The sequence below is a fragment of the Besnoitia besnoiti genome, chromosome II (genome assembly GCF_002563875.1).
Source record: "Besnoitia besnoiti strain Bb-Ger1 chromosome II, whole genome shotgun sequence".
NCBI lineage: Eukaryota > Apicomplexa > Conoidasida > Eucoccidiorida > Sarcocystidae > Besnoitia > Besnoitia besnoiti.
Window position 1 is genome coordinate 2,743,619 of NC_042357.1, and position 21,780 is coordinate 2,765,398.

General features: G+C 65.0%; 1 protein-coding gene across 1 annotated transcript; it reads right to left on the reverse strand.

Annotated features, from left to right (window-relative positions):
• Positions 1-520: 520 nt before the first annotated feature.
• Positions 521-21,733, reverse strand: BESB_037350 (uncharacterized protein; the record flags this gene model as incomplete). The annotated part of the gene is made up of 16 exons (XM_029362321.1): positions 521-4,757; positions 5,179-5,546; positions 6,075-6,184; positions 6,696-6,870; positions 7,075-7,257; positions 7,579-7,834; positions 8,874-11,005; positions 11,492-11,862; positions 12,170-13,113; positions 13,799-14,351; positions 14,744-15,082; positions 15,562-16,245; positions 16,659-18,255; positions 18,320-18,613; positions 19,021-19,261; positions 20,037-21,733. 16 exons carry the CDS (start codon positions 21,731-21,733, stop codon positions 521-523), a joined length of 14,181 nt encoding a protein of 4,726 aa, XP_029221286.1.
• Between the last annotated feature and the right edge of the window lie 47 nt (positions 21,734-21,780).

Sequence of the window (21,780 nt, forward strand, 5' to 3'; positions counted from 1 at the left end):
TCGTTTTGCAGAGGCGATTGGGGAAAAAAGTCGACGTTTTTCAAAAAAGATGGGAACTCAGAAGCCCTCCGGTACAGGCGTTTGCCCCGTGGCACCCGAGCTGCCGCCTAACAAATCGAAAACTAGGCATCGCCGCTCACACACAATCCCTGTGATGAACTTTTAGAAATGGAGGCGAAGATCGGTCTCTTGGATCGCAGAAATGTTACGAATTCACGAATAGTGCCGTGAACAGTCCTCTAGAGGCCTGTGAGGCCAACGGCCGTCGGTCGGCAGCAGCAGCATCAGACGGTCGCTCCCGCCTCCACGATGGAAACCACTGCGCTCAACGACCCGCGCGGAGACGGCTCAAGAGGACCCCCCTGGGGCTTTTCCTCGCAGGGAAGGCACGTCAAACTCGCCAGTTCCAGAAACGTCCTCCACGGGAGCGTCCGCGCCCAACATGCGACCCGACGAGCGGCTGTCGAGCCCAAGCAGGCCTCGTCGGGATCGTTTCACTTCCCCCTCTCTGGTGGGGGCCTTAGAGGGGCGGCAGGAGGGCGACAGCTCGGACCGCGCGCCGGCACTCGGCGACTGACTCGGGCTCTGCGGGGAGGAAAGGCAGCACCTCGGCGAGTTCGCTCTCCGCCTCTTCGCTTAAGTGCAACAGCGCACTCAGCATGTCGGCGTCGACGCACAACCGCGCGTCATATCCCTCCGCCTCGCTTCCTTCCGCGCCCGCGTCCTCCGCCAGCGCCGCCTCAGCGTCGCCGCCGCCGCGCCGCGCCGCTCGTCTCCGCGCGTCTGGGCGGCGCCGGCAGCCCTCAGGGCTCGGGGCTTCGCGCGGGTCTCCTCCGCGCGGGCCTTCCTTACCTGGGTCTTCCTCAGCGCCCTCGAGCCAGTCGTCCTCGCGCAGGGCGCGTCTGCGCCGCTCGCGATCTTCCTGCAGCATTCGCAGCTCCTGCGCGCGGCGCCGCTCGCGCCGGCGCTCCACCTCGGCCGCGTCAGCCTCCTCTTCGCTGCCCCAGAAGAGGCGCCAGGCCTCCTGCTCCTGCCAAGTCTCCTCCGTCTCGCTCGCTTCCCCCTCGCAGGGCCAGTCGCACCTCGTTCCAGGGCGCAAGCCGGCGGGCGCCGAGCGCGCGGCCGCGGCCGCCTCCGCGGCGTCGCGAGCCCCACGGGCGCGACGCGGCCAGGGCGCTCGCCAGCTGCCCTCCTCGCGCTCCAGCCGCCGCGCTGAGTGTCTCGCGCGATCAATCGCCGACGCAAAGTCGCCCGTCCCCACCCGCTGGGTCTCTTCAGACGCCTCGCTCTCCCCCCGCGCACAAAAAGGGCACCGCGGTCTGGGCGCGACCATCTCGTCGCCGAGCGCCGGCCGCGTCTCTGCGCCGCCGGCGAGGAAGACCTCCGCCTTGAGGCGAGGCAGCGACGACGGCGAGTTCGCAAAGAACGCCAACGACGAACAGAAAAACCAAAACAGTGGCGTGCCGCCTCGCGCGAAAGCTGCCGCAGCCAGGGCGTTCTTTGCGTCCTCGAGGCGCGCCTCGTTCCTCTCGGGCTCCCCGCGCCCAACAGGCCCGCTGCAGTCCAGCCTGTCGCCCCTTGCGCGGCCCCGTTCGGCTCCGATGGCGTTCCCACCTCCTTCGTCGCTGCGAGTCCCGTTGCCAGCCGCAGTGAACCGGGAGGAAAGCGAGGAAGGCGAAGCCGGCGAAGCACGAGAGGGTCGCAAGAGCGACGGCAGGCTGTCGTCGCTGGGGTCTTCCCAGCAGAGCCAAGCGGCGGGGCGACTAGACGCCGAGGGCGCGACGTCCCGCGACTGCCACCGCGCCTCCAGCTCTTTCACCATGCGAGCCGCGTCCTGCAGGCAGGAGAGAAGAATGCCCACGCGCCGTGCGGTGTCGTCTTCGAGAGAGTCCGCAGTGCGCGGCTCGCCCTCGTCGGTGGACAAGGCGGCGCCAGGGCCATGAGCCACGGTGAGGGCGCTGGAACGCGCAGGCCGCGGCCGAGACGATAAGACAAAACGAGAGCTTCGCCTCTTGGATCTCATTTCGTCTTCTTGTTCAGACAGTGCGTCAGGCGAGAAGCTCGAAAGCGACCAGACCGACGCGATCTCGACATCTGCGTCAGAAAAGCCGGACTCCTCCTGCACCTGCCTGCTGACCTCCTGGGTCTGCTTCGTCTCCCCGTCGCGCATCTCTCCGTCCTTATCGTCTCCTTTCGTTCCGCCTGCACCCATTCCCCGGGTGCCTTTTCCTTCCTCATATCTTCGAAGATCGGCATCTTCTACAGCTTCCTCCGTCGTCGCGTCGCCTCCCCGTGCCGGCTGCATGCCCCTTCCCGTGGCCTCCAGTTCCAGCAGGAGCAGCCGCGCCGCCGTGAGCTGCCTTTGGAGTTTGCGCAGGCGCGAATTCTCTGCCGCTCCATTCTGGCCTGTGCTTTCGTCGGCTCGGCACAAGCTTCGACCTTCTCTCTCTCGGCTGGGAACCTCCGCGTCCTCGCACGCCGCACCCCGGCCGTCTCTCGCCTTGGCTCGCTGTGCGTCAGTCTCCCCCCCGCTTCGGGTTGGGTGCCGACTCGTTGCGGCGGATTCGGCGCGGGCGTCTCGGCCTTCCTCTTTCTCCCACGCAGCCGCGCCTGCGCCACTGCTGTCTACTTCGTCTAGCAGTTCTAGCAGCTGCTGGCGAACTCGCTCTGCCTTCAATCGCGCGTCGCCCAGGGCGGCGCCGAGCGGCGGCTCGCTGCCGAGTTGCCCCGGCACGTTGGCGTCTTGCATCTCCTCCAGGGCTCCGCCCGCCGCCCGCGTGTCTTCCTCCTCCGGCTCCGCTCTGCTGCTGCCGTCTCCTTCCTTCTTTCTCTCCTCATTGTGTGTCTCGCCGTCGCAGGTCTCCCCGCGCGCCACTGCTACGCTTTGGCTTCTCTCTCTCTGATCTACGATCCTCCTCTCAGCGTCATCCAATTCGCCTTCGCCCTCCCCCCTCCTTCCCGCCTGGGCTCCCTCGCCGTCTGCTAATAGACGGCGAGGCGCTTGCGTCTCCTCGAGGGCCTCAAGCTGCTTCCGCAGCGCCGCGAGCGCGCGCCGCGCAGCCCCCTGGAGCTCCGTAAGCAGCGCGGACGAAGACATAAGGGGCGGGAAGGCGACTGGCGGCGAGCCGCCAGATGCCAGGCTCGAGGAGGGGGGCGAAAGGCCCAGCTCAGGTCCCACGGCAGACGCCGCCGCGCACGGAGCGAAGGGGTCTGCGGCTGCGAGGCAGCCCGCCGGCGCCAGCGAAGCCGAACCCGAGGCGGGCGGCGGCGAGGGGTGAGGCGCGCAGGGGAGAGGCTCAGCAACGCGCGCGACGAGTGGCTGCCACTCGAGGCGCTGCCTGGCGCAGACCGTGAGCCGTTGGTGCCCTGTGTAGAGATCCGCGAGGAGACGGAGGAAGGCTAGCAAGCGCTGCTCCAGCGTTGCCCACTGCGAGTAAAAGGCAGGCGCAGCGCTTGAAACCGAAGAGGAAGAAGGCGCAGGACGGAAGTCCTCTGAGTCGCCCGCGTCTCCCGGTTCACGCCTGCGGTCGCGCCGGCGGCCGAAAAACGCCCGTCGCTGCGAGTGTAATCTGCGCACCAGAGCAGCTGTGGCGGCGCTGCAACGGAGGAGCCAGCAAGTCCCCCGCCGCAAGTATTGAAGCGAGGCAGCCGGAAGCTCGGGCGGCGGGGTAGGAGGGGCGGAACCGCAGGCCGCCAAAGCGAAAAGCTGAGAACCCTCAGGCGCCTCAGAGTGGGAGGCAGAGAACGCATCCGCGGAAAAGGACTCGGGGAAGAAGACAGAGACGCCCTTCGTCCACTCCAGCGCCAGGTCGTTGAGATCGTTCCCAAGCCTCTGCACGGCCGCCGCGGCGCGTTCCTGCCGCTCTAGTGAGGCTTGACTCTCTCTGCGCCCTGCCCGCCGCGGGTCGTCGCCGTCGCTCGCCTCCGCGCGGCATTCCTCTTCTTCCCCCTTCGGATCGCCTGCGGCCTCTGCTTCGCCGGCGTCCTCGGTCTCGCCGCGCTCTCTGCGCGCCTCTCGCGCGTCGGCTTCGCGGTCGGAAGAGCCCCAGCGGCTGTCGAGGGGCGCGGGGGGCTCGCCGCGGGCCTCGAGGCCCCGCGCCGCGGCTAGCGCCGCCTCCAGGGCGCTGGCGGCCCGCTGCGCGTCGGCGGCAAGGCGTGTTTGGAGACTCTGCGCCGCCCGCGCGAGGCGCGCGACCACGCGCTGGGGCTGCATGCAGAGGGGTCGGAGGCGGAGGAACTCGAAACGCTTCCACAGCATCCGCAGCAGGTGCTGCTGCCGCGGCGAAAAGGCGAAAAAGAAGTCGGCGGAGAACGGCGCGAGAGCCGCTCCCGACGCGGGGGTCGCGCTGCAGGAGGGACAGGGCAGCCCTGAGTGAAGCAGCCTGAGAAGCAGCGCGAGATCCAGGCAGACCTCGGCCGCTCGCGAGGGCGAGCCGGGAGACGCAAGCCAATGGCGGAGACGCAGCGGCGCGGCGCCCGCTGGCCTCCACGGAGCCTCCAGTGCGGCTTCCACGTCCGCGTCGCGCGGGTCTCCCACGCGTGTCTCTGCGGCGGCGGGTCCGTCGCCGCCCGCACGCTGACTCGCAGCCGACGAGGAGGGCGAGCCCGAGAGCTCACACGATGAGCACGAAACGAGACACGAGGCGGAAGCTGGGGAACCTGAGGCGAGCGGCGGCGACTCTGAGGCAGATACCGTGAAGACCGCGGTCACGCTGCCATCTAGACACGGGATGAGCACCGGTGCAGGCGCGCAGGGCCTGAAAAAGAGAAAAACCCAAAAAAAATGGTGCAGGAACGACTGCAGCCGAATCGGACGTGGACTTAAAGAAAAGAAAGAAGGAATCACAGGACCGCCGGAAGGTGACGCCGCACGTGAGACTCCGAGACACACGAGTAAGCCTGCGAAACTCAGCATGCAGACACCGACCCACGCAGACCGGAGACGCCGCATCGCGGAGGTCACAGTCTGCGACGAATGACCCCACGGCAAACGCGAACCAAGCCGAGAAGGACGGCTCCCCCACCCCTCTGCGCGTGCAGACCGAGCGGCGGAGTTGCTTTTCAGGCCGCAGGAGAGGGGATGAATCTCAGCCACGCGCCCCTTGTATTTCCCCCCCCCCCCCCCCCCCCCCCCCCCCCCCCCCCCCCCCCCCCCCCCCCCCCCCACCCCCAACTTACGGCGGCTCTCCCAGACTCAGCATCTCGCAGGCGCTTCCACGCATCGTCGCCTCTGTCTGTGTTGCCTTTCGTCCCGCCTCGCCCTCTGCTGCAAGCGGCGCCCCGCAAGCCCCGCAGAAAAGCCTCTCCCCGCCGGCGGGCACTCGCTCTCCGCGTGCGTGCTCAGGCAGCCACGACTCGGCCTGGAGTCTCGCCGCTAGAGACGGCGCCTCAGCGTCTGCAGCGACTTTCTCTGTAACGGCCGCGAGAGGGAGGCTAGCGCCTTGCCTGGAGGGCAGCTTCGCGAAACGCAGTTGAGAGAAGGCGAAGAAAGGCGGCTGCGTGACCACCATCGTGAGCGCGGGCGCGGCAAGCGCGAACTCCGAGTGCTGCGCGAAACAAAGACGAAAATGACAGAAATTCGCTTTAGGCGTGGAGACGCGTGGCGAGGACTGGCGGGAAGCCACACACGGCCCAGCCCAAGACATCGGAAAACAAACAATCGGAGCAGAAAACACGCTCTGTCCTCGCCGCCTTCTCTGTTGCCGTCTCGCGGCTTCAACTCTGTGAGATGCCACCCGCAAGAGTCGACCGTTGAGGCTCCACTGCTCTCCTGCGTGGCTGCTTCGGTTTGACGAGAATGAGGGCGTTTCCTTCTTCCTTCATGGCTCCATTTGCCTTCTCTCCCGCGCGTTTAGGCCGCCTTGTGCCTTTTCGCTTCTCGGAGTCGTTGCGAATAGTCCCTCGATTCCCTCTGCCTCCCTCTGCTGCGTGACTCGCATTGAGGTCCCTTCCCACGCAACCCTGTTGCGGCTACCCGCGCGTCGCGCGGAATCGTAAGACTCAGGGAGGTAATTTCTTTTCACTTTCGGCTTCTTTGCTGCCGCTCCCTCCCTGCGAGCCAGCCCCTTCCTCACCGCGGTCAACGAGCTGAAGCTCGCACTCAGCTGCGAGGCGACGAGGCGCCTGCCGCCCCTAGCCAGCGCGAGCTGCATGTGCGGCAAGCCTCCGACCTCCAGCGCCGCGCCTAAAGGAAAGTAAAAACAAAGCTGTGCACGCGCATGTGCGCGATCCGGGACGCAGGTTATGGAGAGACAGCCGCATCCACCATGCATGCATGCGTTCACAAAAGCACCCAGACGCACTCCGGGTGCTGCGATAGGTGTATAGGTATGGGCACGCCGGGAGGCTGAGACAGGCAGAGAGGAGTGAAGCGCTAAACCCTAAACACACAGGCGTCTGTGTCGCAACGGCGGAGACGCCACACCGACGCACTTAAGCACGGCGATGATGGCTGCGAGAGGTCGAAGCAGGCACATCGAATTAACTTGAGGAGATACGCGGATGACGCAGCGCGATGGTAACGAGACTTCGCGGGCCTCTGGGGCTCCCCAGAGATGCGCCACCGGCCGACGCGGAGACAGCTTCACCCCACGCGCCGCCACGCTTGCGCCGTTTACCCGCGCGGGGAGACATCCACGAATCTCAAAAACGGAATTGACGCCATCCATTTCGAGGCGGACTCTGCGACTGCCTACCTGCGGCGAGGTCTCGGCCTTCTTCGTCTTCGCCGGCAGCCACGCATACGAGCTGCCTAGCTTCTTCGCACCAGCGCAGCAGCAAAACGCGCCCGCCGACTCCGCCCTTCTTCGCCGTCAGCGTGACGGTCAAGAGGCCGCTGTCTCCCGGCGCCGCTGAGATGCCGGCGACGCGCTGGACGCACCCTCGCACGCACACAGCGATACCCGTCAAGCGTCCTACTGCTCAGACCCCTGATAAGCTCTGCGGTCTGTTCAGTCGGCCTCTGTTTCCGGAAGCTCCAGCTGCCGCAGACGTCTCCTCTGCGCCTCTTTCGGGTCGTCTCTGAGTAGCGGCCTCTTGCTGTGAGGCGCGTTTATTTTCTTCTTCTTCACTTACGCTGTTGGCGAAGTCGCCAAGAGAAAACGTGCACACAGTGCGCAGCCGCACCGCCCTGAGTCCGCTCTCGCTCTCCTCGCGTCGCCGCGCGCCTTCCGCGGCGATTTTCTCCGCCTTCCGCGCACGCTTCAGCGCCAGCAGGGCGACGGTCGCGTTGCCGCCGACTGCGAGGAAGCGGCCGCCCTGGAGGCAAAGAGAAAGAGTGGGAAAAGTGCACTCCACCTTAGGAAGGAGATAAACAGACCCACGGCTGAGGCACCTGCGTGCCGCGCGCGATCTCGCCTTGCCTTCTCGACAGTTCTCAGCGGTGGCGCCACGCGTGCAGCCCGCGCAGATGCGGCTCCACTCTATCGGGAAGGCGACTCTTGTCTCGCTACTGCAGCGCTCCATGTACTGCGGGCGGATTCATCGCAGTCGCTCAGGGACTCTCCAGGCACTCGGCTGAGTCTGCAACGTCGCAGAGGCCCTCGCGCAAGCCGCGTCGAGTTCGGCGCCTCTTCTCACCTCGATGGGCGCCGCCGCCTCAACAGGAAAAGCCATCGGAAAGAGACACACGGGTGCCAGAGACACCGACGGGGAGGCGAGAGAGAACGGAGACGACCGCGCAGGCCTCGAGGCTGGGAGGGGAGTCTCGCGTCTCGACGTCGAAGAGGCTGCGGCGCCCGCGCGTCGCTCTACAGTCGGCCGCTCGCGCGGGGACGCCTCAACCCCTGCTGCCGCCCCAGACGCGAACTCACCAGCGCCGGCGCCTTCGTCTTGCCTGGAAATGCACACGCGAGAAGGATCTCTGTGCATTTCTAGCTACTGTTGGTGTGTTTATCTTCTGTAGCAGAGAAACGCTCGGTAACAAAAGGCCTCGCTTCGAAGGCAGGCCAGTGCGCGCAGACTCACGACATTCGCATAACTAGAGCAGCGCCTTCCCTGTATCTGAATCGACGCGCGCGCAAATACATTTATAAGCATATATATGCGTGTAAATACATATTATATGCACCTCGAGGGCACCCGTGTGTATGCCTTTACATGCCAGTGTTGGGGATATGCATATTTACTGCCCGCCGCCAGAGATACAAATGCGTGCGAGTCTAACATCCACATGCGCGCGCCCCAGCCGGCAGACGCGCGACGCGGACGTAGGCACGCGACAGGGGCAAAGGAGACGCAGGAAGCCTTAGCTCCGCGGAGGCTTTCGGCCGGCGCCCGGACTCGCTCTGGCGCCTTTCGTCTCAGGAAACAGGAGGCCTGTGAACGATGCATGCAAGTCGACTGTGCGTTTGCTGTTCTGGCGGGAGGCCTCCCTCAGTGTCGCCCCGCCTCGTGATCAAACGCCGCGCAGAGGTGCTTCGGCAACTCGCCGGACGACCCTCGCGCCGCTCTCCGCGGCTCGTAGCTCCTCCGCGCGCGTCGAGCGCAGAAGTGTTGAAGACCGCGAGAATAACAGAGAAGCCGGAAGTCGCACAGGAAACAGAACGACGAAAAACGAAGACGCCTGATTCGGCTAAGCCCCAGAGTGCGCCCAGCCAGGCGCGCGCGTGAGAGAGAGAGAGCGGGACAAAAGACACCCACACGACACGAGCAACTCCGCACAACATGCCGGGGAAGACCCAGGGCGTATGCAAACGGCACAGCGGCTGGCGGCGTGAGGAAGCGAGACGACAAGAAAGCAACCGGCTGACACACGGCGAGAAGAACAGAGCGGAAAGAAGGCACACACACGCACACCACCTGATGCGCGCATGCGCCCACATGGCGCATCGAAACCCCAGACCTCAAACCTTGTACGCAGCAAGCGAGCGTACCTTTCCGCGCTGGGCGAGGGCGTATTCACACCCGGGGGACGCGGCGTCGCTTCCCTCTGCCTTTCGCCTTGTCGCGCGTCTTCGCATGAGCAAGTTGCGTGACTTCCTTCGCTTGCGTTTGTCTCGGTGGCGGGTTCGCGGGCCTCTGGCGGGCGTGTCGCGTCGCAGCCGGCCTCTACGGCGAGAAGGAGAAGGAAGCCGGCAACGTTGGGGGGTTCGTCGGCGGTGCAGCGGAAGACGCGGGATGCGACTGGGTGTCGCTTTCCGCTGAGGAGAAGGCGCATCCGCTCCATCGCGTCAGGCATGTGTGAGTGAGCTCTCGTGTCTGACTCGTCGCCTAGGCCTTCGCCGAAGCACACGCAGGTTCCGTCCGCTCTCCGCGCCACTTCGCCTTTCTCTCGCGCCGCAGCCTCCCCCCTCCGCGCGGCGCCGACGCACTGCCCGCCCACTGCGAGGTAAACCACCTTCCCGCCTCTCCCTCCGCCGCCTGCTTCTTCTGCGTCCGTTTTTTCTGCGGCTGCCTCCGCCACCTCCAGGCTGTCTCCTCGCGCGGGCCGTCGCGCCAGGAGACACTCCGCGCCGCCTTCGTCGTCGCTCGCCGTCTCCGTCTCCGCCTCCGCCTCCGCCTCGACCGGGGTCGCGGCTTCGAACGGCGGCAAGCCGCCGCGCCGTCTGAAGGCCTCCTGCCTGCGCCGAAGGCCGCGCGCGTGGGTCGCGAAGGCGCTGCGGCGCGCCTCGCGGTTCTGGAGCTTCACGCGCAGCGTCTCCACGTGCTGCGCACTACGAGACGCCAGCCGCTGGCGCAGCTCGTCGAGGGTCTCCTCAGCCTCTGGGAAGGCCCGCACGCCGGCAGCGGGCGCGGGCGCGCAGGCCTGCTGCGGCGGGTGCGGCGGGTGCAGTGCTGCGAGCGCTGCGTCCTCCGCCGGCGCGTCCGCGCGCCTCTGCACGCCGTCTGCCGCGGCGCCTTCCGCCTGCTCGGCCTCCAGCTGCCGCAGCTGCGCCCGCGTCCGCTCCACTTGGTGTTCGAAGGACGCAAGCAGCCGGTCTGACGTCAGCCACAGATGGTCAAGCAGGGCAACGAAGAAGCGCACGCGGAGGAGGCGTCGCCACTCCGCAGGCGCCGCGCCCTGGCGCATGCGCAGGCGGTTCAAAAACGTGCGCCGCCGCCGCACGCTGGGCGCGAGCAGGGCCGCGAGAAGCGAGGCGAAACACGCTTCGCCAGGCGCGGCGTCGACGCGCCTGCGCCCAAGCGAGCAGAGCGCGCGCAACCCCCACCGGAGCAGCGGCCGCGGAAGCGCGGCGAGCTGCGAGTTTCTCTCTCGAAAGAGCTCGGGATCGAGGCGATGCAGCTCCTGCCACAGCACCGCCTGCTGCGCCTGCGAGAGCCGAGCGAGGAACGGCGAGGTGGAGATGCGATACCGCGGCCGGAACCCCACCGCCGCGACGCAGGCGGCATCCTGCGCAGAGGCAGGCGAGGCCGCCGCCGACGCATCTGCAGAGGACGAAGAGACAGGCGAGCGCGCCGGCAAGGCGCGAGGCTGCCCGCAAGGAGAGTCCCGAGGCGCTGCCCAGAAAGAAAGCGAGAGAGGCACGAGCTCGCAGGGCGGCAGCGAAGGCGAGGCACACTGACGCAGACTGCTGGGGATAAACACGGAGGAGGCGGTGCGCTTGCCTGGCGCCGTTACCGCCTCGGCGGCCGCGTCGCTGTCCTGCGAGGCGCTCAAGCGAAGCGACGCGAGGAGTTTGTGCATCTGTGCCGAGCCGAAAGACGCAGCCGGAGGAGGCGATGACGACGAAGACGACAACGGAGGAACGCCGGGCGGCGACTTCGCGGCCGCTGGGCCGCCGCAGCCGCAGAGAAAAACGCCGAAGGGGCCCAAACCCTCGACCGGCGAAGGGAGAGACAAAGGCGCAGTCCCAGACGAAGAAGAAGAGGAAGAAGAAGAGGGAGAAGAAGAAGAGGGAGAAGAAGAGTAAGAAGAAGGGGCAGATGGAGAGAGGTGAGGAGGCGCAGGAAGTGAGGACGGCGAGGAGGGCGGGAAGCGCCCGATGAAGGCCACGAGAGGCTCTGTGAGGCGCTCTGTGTGTGCGGCGAGTTTATTCGCGATGAACGGCAGCGGCACTGTCTCTGTCTGCGACAGAAACAAAGATCGCGTGACACACCAACGAGTCCCTTGTTCTGCTCTTGCTGCCCCATCCGCGCCTGTGCACCACCACGCAGGAGACCCTAAAAACCGAAAACGTGCAAGGAGTGCGTCGTCGCCTAACCCTCTCGCTCGCTCGCTTTTCCGGCTCTCCACTTTGCTGTGAACCGCTGTGTCGCTGTCTGATCGCTTTGGCTGTGTTTCTTCGTGCACTGCGCCCGCCTTCCTCCCCTGAGTGCGGCTGGGCGCATGGCCGCCTATTGTTGCGACTCTGTCTTCGCTGCCTTGCGTCTCCCTCCTCGCCACGCTCTCTTCTTTGTCTGCTTCCTGCTTTGCAATCGAGCCGTAGCGGCCGGCGCGCGCTGCCGCTTGCCTGTCCTCGAGGCTGTGCGGCGTCCGCCTCCGGACTCAGAGCTCAGAAGTGGGCTGACTCGTCGGCGCACTTTTTCCTCTATTTTCTTGTCTTCAACTTACCACGAGAAGCGCCTCGCGCACGTCGACCGCCCACGTGCGCCGCGGGGCAAGGCCGCTGTCCGCGTTTCCCCTGAAGAGGCAGAGCAGCCGCAGCGACTCGCGGTCTTCGCGCGAGGCTGCGCGCACCCGGCGTCGCCTCCGCCCGCTGAGCTTCTCTCTGCTGGCAGCCGCCGTCGACCAAGCCACGCCAAGCGCCGCGCTGGCTGGCTCTGCGCAGCGACAGGTTGGCTGGGGTCGCGGCGGCGCGACCGCGAGGCCCTCAGCCGCAGAAGGAGAGGGCGAGGCGCCCGCCAGCACCGGCGCGAAGCAGGGGAGGCATCTTAGCGGCGGCAGGCAGTGCGACGAGCGAGGCATCGGCGGTGAGGATGCCGCTGCAACGTGAGACAAAGACGCAAGACGCACACAAACCCCAAAAGACGAAACCTCGAGAGGGCCTGCAGTCGAGGCGCCACACTCTCCTCTCTCGCCCACAGCGCGTGTCTCCCCCCGCTCCTTCCCCTGCTCGCCTCTCGCCCCTGCACCGCTGCTGTTTGTTTCTCTGAGTGGGCTTTCTTCTCTTGCTGCGCATCCCCTCGCTTCCTGTCTGCGATCCTGCCTCGCCTTTGTTTCCTCTTTCTTTGACTGTTTTCAGTCGATGCTCCGCGCGCCCCTTTGCCTTCTTTTTTACTCTTTGCTTACCGCCGGAGGTCGCCACGGCGTCGCCAAAGACCGGCAAGAAGGGCAGGCCGTCGAGGGCAGGATTCAGGTCTGTCGGGATGCGCGGGCGCCTGCGCGCCCCATCGCTCTCCACGAACCCGGCTTCGGCCGCTGCGCGCGTCCTCCTCTCTGTCCTTCTTTCCTCGTCGTCCTCTTCACTCATTCCGCCCTCGCAGAGGAGTAGACGCCACACGCCCGCGTTGGCGCTGCTCCTCCGCCCGGTACTTTCGGCGGTCGCCTGCGCGCCGCCGTGTCGCACCAAGCACCCGCGCGGGAGGCCCCCGAGATCTCCCTCGTCGTCGTCCTCGCTCGTTCCTGAGTCTTCTCCTCCGTCTGTGTCTGTGTCTGTGTCGCGCGGCGCCTCTGCCTCCTCAAAACCTGCGCCCGTGAGGGAAGTTTCCCTCCGTTCTAGTCGCGCTTGGGCGCCGTCCTCGCGGCTCGCTGCGGCGCCGGCCGTCACCGTCTCTCTCTGTCGCCCGCTCGAGGGGCTCCGCTGCGGCGACGTCATGTGCTGAATCGGCGACACGTGCAGCGGCAGTGCGCCGAGCCGCGCGAACCAGACGGGCGCCGGAAGCGGATGAAACGGCGGAGACTCGAGGCCGCGCGTCTGCCGGCCTTCTCTCTCCCCGCCAGGCGCCCCCCCGCCCGGAAACGAGACGCACAGGGCCGCAGCAGAAACCGAAGAGGAAGACGAGGAAGAAGAGCACGGGAACAAAAAAAACGAAGCAGGAGAGGAAGAAGAATGTGACGAACTTGGAGGCGCGCAGGCTGTGGAGGGAGCGGCACGGGGGGGGAGAGAGGCGCGAGGCGAAGGCAGCGGAGACGAAGAAAAGAGACCGACAGAAGGAGCGAAGAAGGATGCGAGCGACCACGCGAAAAGCTGCCCGTCCTGCGTGCCGGCGACCAGGTATGCCGGAGCGCACAAGCTGCATGCAGAAGAGAAACACCCACGGGAAATGCTATAAAAAACGACGAGCTCGGCCGGGAGCAGCGGAACGGAAGAAAAAACAGTCGGGATTACACACACAATCCAGGAAAGAAGAGGCGCAGCAACACGACACGCGACAGACAAGCGCCTGATGTATTCGCGAAGGCCCAAACACGAGGGCACAGCCCTCTGTGAGGCACCCGAATTCCTTCAGCAAGTAACGATCCACAGCTTGCATCCGCATCTTTAAAAAAACGTGGCGTGCCCCCTGCGGCCAGAGAGCGATACACCGGTCGGCGGAGAGTCGCTGGACGACGCCAGACGCTACGGAGGAAAGCCAAAAAGACTTGTGCAGGCATGAGCAGTTCCGCACAGCTCCGCCCCGCAGTACATGCATATATGTATGTATAATATGTATGTATGTATGTATGTATGTATGTATGTATGTATGTATGTATGTATGTATGTATGTATGTATGTATGTATGTATGTAGGTATGTAACGTAATCTGATGCATGTATGTATGTATGTAAGTACATATATACATATATATATATATATATACAAACAGATATGTATACATGTATATATGTCATGCATGCATGTATATATGTAGATATATGTATATGTATACATAGTATAAATATGCATACGTGGACAGCTTCAGTTGTTCTATCGCGTACCTGAGAGAATGGACCTCGGAGGGCGCGAGCGAGCCGAGACAGCGCCACCCGACGCTCATCTCGTCTTCTTCACAAGCGTGTGCTTCGCTTTCTTCTCTCCCATTTTGCTCGTCGCTCAACCGCCGCGCCTCTCGCGCCTCGCTGCCTTCCTCCGCGAGGATCCGCAGCGTCTCCGTAGTCGCGTCTTTCCGCTCTGCGCCTCGAGAGCCCCTCCGGCGCGGCCTCAGCGCCGTCAGCCGCTCGCCCTCCATCACTACGCGCCCGTCGGCGAACGCCGCGACCCAAAGATACGCGCGAGAAAGCGTTGCGCGTCTGCCGTCCAGCGCAGACGACGCGCACGGAGAAGCGGCGAAGGCGCGCAAGAGAGAGACTGTCGACGCAGAGAGCGGCGCGACGAACGCCGCAGTGACGAGGGGGGGGTCGAAGTGGGGAGAAGCGGGAGAAAGAGGAGGTGATGCGAGAAGACCGCGGGCGCCTTGCAGAAAGGGCGTCGGGAACAGCGCGACGAACGGCGAGTCAGCGCGGCAATCGCGGAGCTCGAACGTGAGCAGATCTGAGAAAAAACGGGCGCAGCATGCGCGAAGGCGAGAAAGAGAGCCCTGCAGCGGCGTGACATGCAGCATTTGCTTCCGTCGTCTTCTTGCGAACCTTAATTCACATGCCGCGACAGAGGAGAGGAGACGCGAGCAACGGAAGGCGGAGACGAAACGCGACAGAGTTGAAGAGGCGAGACACGCGCGCTTTATCATTTGGACGACGCAGAGAGAGGAGACACACATACCCCCGCGCATGAGCATGCAGGTACATGACCGGATGTAAACGACGGTGAATAACACAATTGGGACCGTGTTGGAAAATACGGCGAAGTCAACTATTCAGCATCATTTCTTCATTCTCTGCATTCGCTTTGATTTGATCCGCCCCTGACTACCGCTCGGCTCTCACCTCCGGAGGATGTCAACAGCCACAGGCGGCGACCGGTGCCTCCCGCCTTCACGAGCTCGTCGTCGCAGAAACCGATTTCGTTTTCACAGTTTGTTTCTGCTTGGTCTTCCGCCGCACGCCCGGCGCCCTTGCACATTGCCGCGTCGCACGCGAAAGAGTTTTCTGCATTGCTTTTCGCCGCTTTCCCGTCTGACGCGTCGTCTCGCGAGAAGGACTGCGGGAGACATCTCCGCCGATACGCGTCAGTGTTTGCGCGCAGGATGGAAAATGGAAAGCACTCACTCGCTTGGCTCCCCTGCCGGTGCACGTACACCGCGTCGCGAGTTACCTGAAGCAGCGCTGCAGTACGCGAAAAACCACGGAAGGACGCTCAGCGGCGTGCGGAAGGGTGAATAATGTGACAAGCCCTATATATCTGCATCGGTTCGCCCTACATATATATATATATATATATATATATATATCTGCAGATGTTAGAGGTTGTATGCTCTTCTGTATCGACCGTTGTGTCCGCCTTGTCCACTGAGATGCCGTTCTGGCTGCATGGATCAACTCAGTGAGGCGCCGCGCAAGTCACGCTACGCGCCCGCGTGAGATCTCCCTGTCACGAACGCAGGGACACGGCCGCACGACTGTAGGAGCCGGCGGACACCTGCGCATGCCTGTTTGCAGCTCATCACCCCACGCCAGGCTACTCCATCCGTTCCCATGCATGCGGAATTATCACTCTATAAATTCTATAAACATGCATACAAAAACATATGCAGCCCATCCTTTTCTGCCTAGGGCAGAGTGCATCACTACCCCTACGCCCATACCTGCTTCGCCAGATCGTCGGCGCACGACGCGGGCGACATGGAGAGTCTTCAAGTCTCGTCTCAGCACCAATCCATCGCAGCTGTGCGGCTTTTTCGCTTCCGCTGACTTCCTCTCTCCCTTCGGGTCTTCCGCCGCCTCGACATCGTCGTGGCTCCGCGTGCCTTCCTGCTCAGCCCCCCCAGCCGCTTCCGTTTTTCCCTTTTTCTGCGCCCGGTCGCCGCCCTCCTCTCCGCTGGTGCCCTCGCTGGCGTCTACACGCCTGCCGAAGCAGTCGATGAAGCTGGCCTCCGTCCGCGACGCGAAGGTCTCCACGAGAATCCAGTGCGGATTCATATCTGCGCTGAGGCGCTCGGCCGTCGCGTCTTGCGGCTCTGCGTCTGCGCGGCTGCCTCTGCGGCGCGAAAGAATCATCACTCGCGCTGGGTTCTCTCTAGCCGTGCGGCGCCGCACAGAGAGCGGCGGAAGGAGCCACGCGGCTACAGGCCTTTCGGCTGGGAGGGCGCGCTTAGCCGAAACTCCAGATGGCGCGCGGGTTCCAGGCGAAGGAGATAAAATTTGGGAAAACGCCGCGCGCGAAGGAACGCCTCGCGGAGACGCCGACGCCGGAAGGCCGAGGGGAGCGGAGGAAAGAGACCGGCAAAGCCCCTCACGCGCAGAAGGCAACTCCAGAGACAGCCGATGGCCTGCGGGCACAAGGGCATGCACCGCCAATACCGAAAACGAGATTTTCAAAATTCAGAGAAGGCTGAAACAAACAGAACGCCTGGCGCATCCATGAGAGCCGCGCATTCGAACACCACATCTGGCTCTCTCTAGCATCTCTGTTTCCTGCTTGCAGTTCCAGCACCCACCCGCTCCAATTTCTTCCAGACAGCTTCCACCTGCCGCTGAAGCTCGCCCCCGACCGGTCCGGCTCCTACGGGCCTGTCTCCCTTTCTTGATCGAGCCCCATCGCATTCCGGTGCTTTCGCCATCTGTGTCACAAAGTGCACATCCGCCTCAGGGGTCGGCTGCGCTTCCCTGCCCGATATAGAGTTCGGCTCTTGGCGGAGCCGGAAAGGCGAGCAGTAGTTTTCTTCAAGTTGTTTCTGCTCACCGACGCGCAGCCCGTAGAGGACAGAGTGAGGCCAGCGGCCGCCGACAACGTACAGCGTGCCGCCTTCGTCTTCCTCCTGGGGGCCCTCGATCGCGTTCTTGAGAAAACGCCAGAGTCCCGCGGCGCGGGGAGAGAAGGCCTGAGCGCCGAAGGCAGAAGCTAAAGACCGCGCCGCGCGCGATGACGCGAAGGACGCAGGAAACGAAAAGGTAGGAACGAGTTCGGAGCGGAACGGGAACCGCGACCGGGGCGAAAGGGGCAGCGACGGCACGTAGGCCGCGTCTGTGAAGTGCGTTCGGGTGTACAGACACTGCAGCGGGACCAGGCTCCACCGCTCGCGTCCCCCCTCCCCGTAATTTCGGCAGGTCAGAAGTAAAAGCCAGTCGCTCGCGCGCTCTGTAAGGCCCAGCAGCAGCCACGCCACATGCATCTGCGCGCGCTGCGTCCTCTCCCGGGCGGCTTCCCTCTCCATCGCGCCGCGCGGCTCCTGCGCACCCGCGGCAGCCTCGTCTGACTTGCCAGCCACACTGCGCGCCGGCGCCGATGCAGGGCGCGCGCGCGATCTGCAGACTGCGAAAAGCGGCGTGAGAGATCTGAAGCGGATGCACTCGCCGGTCGCGCCGCAGGCCCTGAGCCGCAGGGGCGACAGTGCGATAAATTTGGAGTCCCAGCGGACTTGCGAGGCCTGCGGCGCGCCGGGGAGCGCCTGAGGCGGCGGCCCGCGGCCTGCTGCGAATGCATCAGCGACCTCTTGCGACGTAGCAGCTTCACGACTTGTGGGCAGCAGCGGGCGCTGCGCCTCAGAAATTATTTTCCCTGCCTGGGAGGCATCGAGCTTCTGCTTCTTCCTCGCCAGCGCAGCGTCGGCCTCAGGAGGCGTTTCCGCAGAGGCGGCGAGGCGCTTGTCGCTCGGCAGCTTCTCCGGCCGCGTCGGGTGTACGTACGCCACAGTCGCAAGGACGCAAGATGCGGCGAGACGGTCGAGGCAAAGAAACAAAAACCGATTCGCCCTCCATCCAGACGGCGCGGGGTGCGGCTTTGCAGGGCAGGGCAGCACGCAGCTGAGACGGGGGGAGAAGCACGCCGTCAAGGCAGGCTGCGGCGAAGACGAGACCGCGCATGAAGACGCCAAGAGAGACGCCTCCGCGGCCCCCGCAGTCGACGCATCGCCGATCCCCCACCGGAGGCCCCAGCCACACCGCGGGCACGGAAGACCGTCACCGGCGTTCGCGCGTCCCCCCGCCTCCATCGGTGAAAAAATCCGCGACGCGGCGCACCTGGAGGACGCGCCAGACGTGGCCGCCGAATCGCACCAGCCGTCGCAGAGGCGGTGAAGGATGCGGAAAGGAGACGCAGGGCGCGCGGCCGGCGCGGCAGCGGACGAAGGCGCCGAAGACGCGCGCGCAGACGCCGGCCACGGCGCATGCGCCATCACCTGTGAAGATAAGGGCAGGCCTGCAGCAAGGAGACGCTCGAACACGGCGCGAAAAACAATATCCGCGACGCCTGCGGCGTCAGTTTGTGGCCTACGAAGGCAGTGACGAGGCGCTCGAGCCCCGAGGGCGTCCGTGCGGCTTGGCGTTCGACATGCGCAACACTGCAGACGCCAAACACGAGGTGGCAAGCTAGAAAAGCCGGCGAGCGACAGGCGAGGGACGCACCTCGCAGCGAATTCCGCGATGGCGGCAGAGGCGTGCAGCGTCCCCCGACGAGCCGCATGCACCAGCGTCGGACGAGCGAGAAGCCGAGGCCTGAAGACCCGAGGAGGCCTCCTCCGCGTCCTCAGGCAGAGAGATTCGGATGACCGTGAGCCCCTGCGTCGAGGAGAGAAGCACCACGCCGCAGCCGCCCGCGGCGCTGGTCGCTGCCACGGAGGTGGTCAGGTCCGGCGGGCGCCGCATCTCTTCAGGGCGGCGCGGAAACGACGCCGAGGAGGTGAATTCGAGGCTGGCGCCCTGCAAAGAGAAGAAGCAAAACGCGAGAGCGAGCAGAGGGCGCCGCGCACGTGTGCCACAGAATGCCCTACAGCAGCCGACTCGCGTTTGTCACGCAGAAAAATAGACTTCACCCACCAGCTGCAGCCACGCACGCAGCCTGACCGACGGCACCCTCGCGGGCATGGGCGGCCGTGGGCGAGCATCGCCTCGTCCCCCTGCGGCAGAATGAGGAGCCCGACCAGCGTGCGCAAGCCGCTCCACACCGGCAGATGGATGCATGCATCCAGGCACACGTACCGCTTACCTCCACACAAAGACACTACGAAGACGCCCAAAAGTGTATCTCTTCACGGTGAGCGCGCTACGTGAGAGGCTTCCGGGCAGCGAGCCGCTTCCACCTCTGCGGCGCGTCCCTCCCCGCCTACCGGCAGCAGTTGGTGCGCGCAGTCGACGCGCGGGTCAGCCGTTTGAGGCGAGCCCGACGGTGCGGCGCGAGGGCGCGGGCACGGTCGGCAGGGCGACGACGCAAGGTGCGAGGCCGCTGCGGCGGCGGAGACGGCGAAAGGCAGGCGGAAAAAGAGAAGCGAGTGGCGCAGCGATGCCGCCTGGGGGGGCACCGGTCCGACCGAGAGGCCTCTCCTCTCACGCACGAAGGCCAGCTCATCTCTGTACACGGAGAAACCCGCACGCGGGAAACCAAACGCCAGCCAGATTAAAGCCAAAGGAGGACTCGCCGCCGCGGCTCGCGGCCGCGCCGCAAGCCGACGGACGCGGGCCTCCCCCCAGTGCGACCGCTGCAGTCACCTTCGTGCAGCCGCAATCGCTTGTGCGCTCGCGGGAGACGCAAGCTCAAACGCCGCACGTCTGACGCGGCCCCCCGGCGCGGCCTCCGCCCTCTCTAGCTCGAGGCAGCGAACACAGACGAGGGAGGCCGCGCGCGCCGACGGCTGAAATGTATTCCAGTCAGGATGGAACGTCCATTGCCAAGTGCATTACCATGCACGTACAGAGATAATCCTAAGTCCTCCGTACAGACTAACATCAAGAAGGTGACTCAAAGTGCACCAGAGCGCGGGGGCAATTAGGGCATGCGAGTGGAGTGCGCAGGCGGCGAGTGGAGTGACGCAGCGCGCTCAGTTTCGGTGAGACCCTCTGGCACGACCTGCGTGTCTCCGTGGCACTACATACAAATATCTATATTTATGCATATATATATTTTCACGTATATGAATATATAGACATATATACATATATACAAATACACAGATATACATATATGTACGCATACACATACACATGATCAAATACATCTATATATATCTCTGTAAGTTGCACTCCGTGGGCATTCAACGCGTCTAGCGATGTGGGGCGGGCTCCGGGGCCGGCGGCGGCTGCGCAGTCTGCCGACCCGGGAGGCTGCGCGCGGTCCTTTCCTCCTGACCTGCTCTCGAGGACGACGATGAGCACAGCGGCCGCAGCGCCCGCCTCAGACGAACTTGGGCGCTCGGGAGAGAGGCTGCCTTTCCCGATGCGCCGCGCCGTTTGGTCGACTGAACGAGCGCAGCCATCTCTCGTAGAGTTCGATTGGGAAGCTTCCCTCCAGTCTCCCTCGTCGCACTCTCCCCCCCTGGCTGCCTCCGCGTGGCGGCGCGCCTCAAGTTTGACCAGCTGCATGTGGCGGATGACTCCTGGCAGCCGCAGAGAGAGGAACGGGGTCTGCGCGAGCTCGGACTCCAAGGATATGCCTTCACGCTCTCTGCAGGCGTCTGACAGCAGCGCGCTGCGAGTGCGAGACGCCTCGCGTGCGGCGCTTGCCCTCTCGCGTCGGTCCTTCGCGTCTCTCATCTCCGCGTAGCTCCTTCGCCGGCCTGCAGCCCCCCCTCCCGCGCCTACCTCACCCTCGTGCGCCTCGGCTGCCTGCTGCACGACCTTCCCGACGACGACGTGGCTGGCGCTCGGGTTGAGCAGAACCGCAAAGATGCCCTCGCCCTCCAGGACTGCAACGGGCTCCGCCGGCGCGAGCCTCGCCTGCAGCGACGCCGCAGCGACGTCCGCCGCTGAGAGCGGCAATTCCACCCTAGACCCTGAACCCTCGTGGCGCCGGGCGGCGTGGGTCTGCGAGGCCTGCGCACCTGCGTCGGGCGCGTGGGGGGGCTGGCGCCCCTTCGCAGGGCGTCTAGACGGATGCGCCGCCGGCTCGCGGCAGCCTTCCTCCTTCACCTTCTCCGCGTCCGCCGAGCTCTGAGGCAGCAGAAAGGCCGCTCGGCCGCCCAGGCGGCACGCTGTACAGGCAGGCGCTGGCTCGCGCGCGGCGGCCAGCGCAGGCAGACGCAGCCTCCGCTCGACGACGAAGCGCCCGGTTTCCGCGGAGACACGCAGCACGTGGAGATGGTTGAAGCGCGACAGAAGAAGCAGCCGGTCGGCAGAGGGGGCCACACCGCAGTGGCGAGCCGCGGCAATTCGCAGCCGGCGAATCGTGCGGACCTCGCCGAAAGTCGGTTGGATCAATGACACGGGGTCGCGCTCGCAGGGCTCGGCGGGCGACGCGCAGGGGAGGTCGTGAGTCCCCGCCTCACCGGAAGGCTCGCATGCAGCTGACAAAGCGAATACGAGCGAGAAGCGTTCTCCGGAGTCGATGCAAGCTCGCTTGTCGGTCAACTCGTCATCAGCCTGGCTGTGGGCGCCTCGGCAGCCCTCCTCCCGGTCCTCGGTGTATCTGCGCAGCTGCGATTCGCGGCGCACCGCCGCCTCGCTCGAGTCCTGCAGCGACGCCTCCGGCTCGGCGTCAGCCTCGGCGTAAAGCTCATCGCAGATCTGCGTTAGCGGGTTTCTGCGGAAGGCGGCAGAGCTGCCAAAAAAGGACGAGAGATCCCTCACGCAGAGGTGATGCCCGCGGTGCCATACGAGCTGCACATCCTGCAGCGAAACGGGGGTCGGAGTCGCCTCGCTTGAGACCTCTTCTTCGCCGTCCTGCGGAGCTGCACAGGTCGACTCACTCGCCTCTGCGCTGGGTGCGCCTCTTGCGTTGCTTTGCCTCTCTATTCTCCGCACGTCTGAGTCAAGCGCTCGCGGCACGAACTGGCCGCAGACCGCCTCTCGCGATCGCTCCGGCTCCAGGACTGTCTGCCTGAACAACATCTTGAGGCGCAGCTGCGGAGGGAAGAGAATCGGGAAACGCGCGAAGA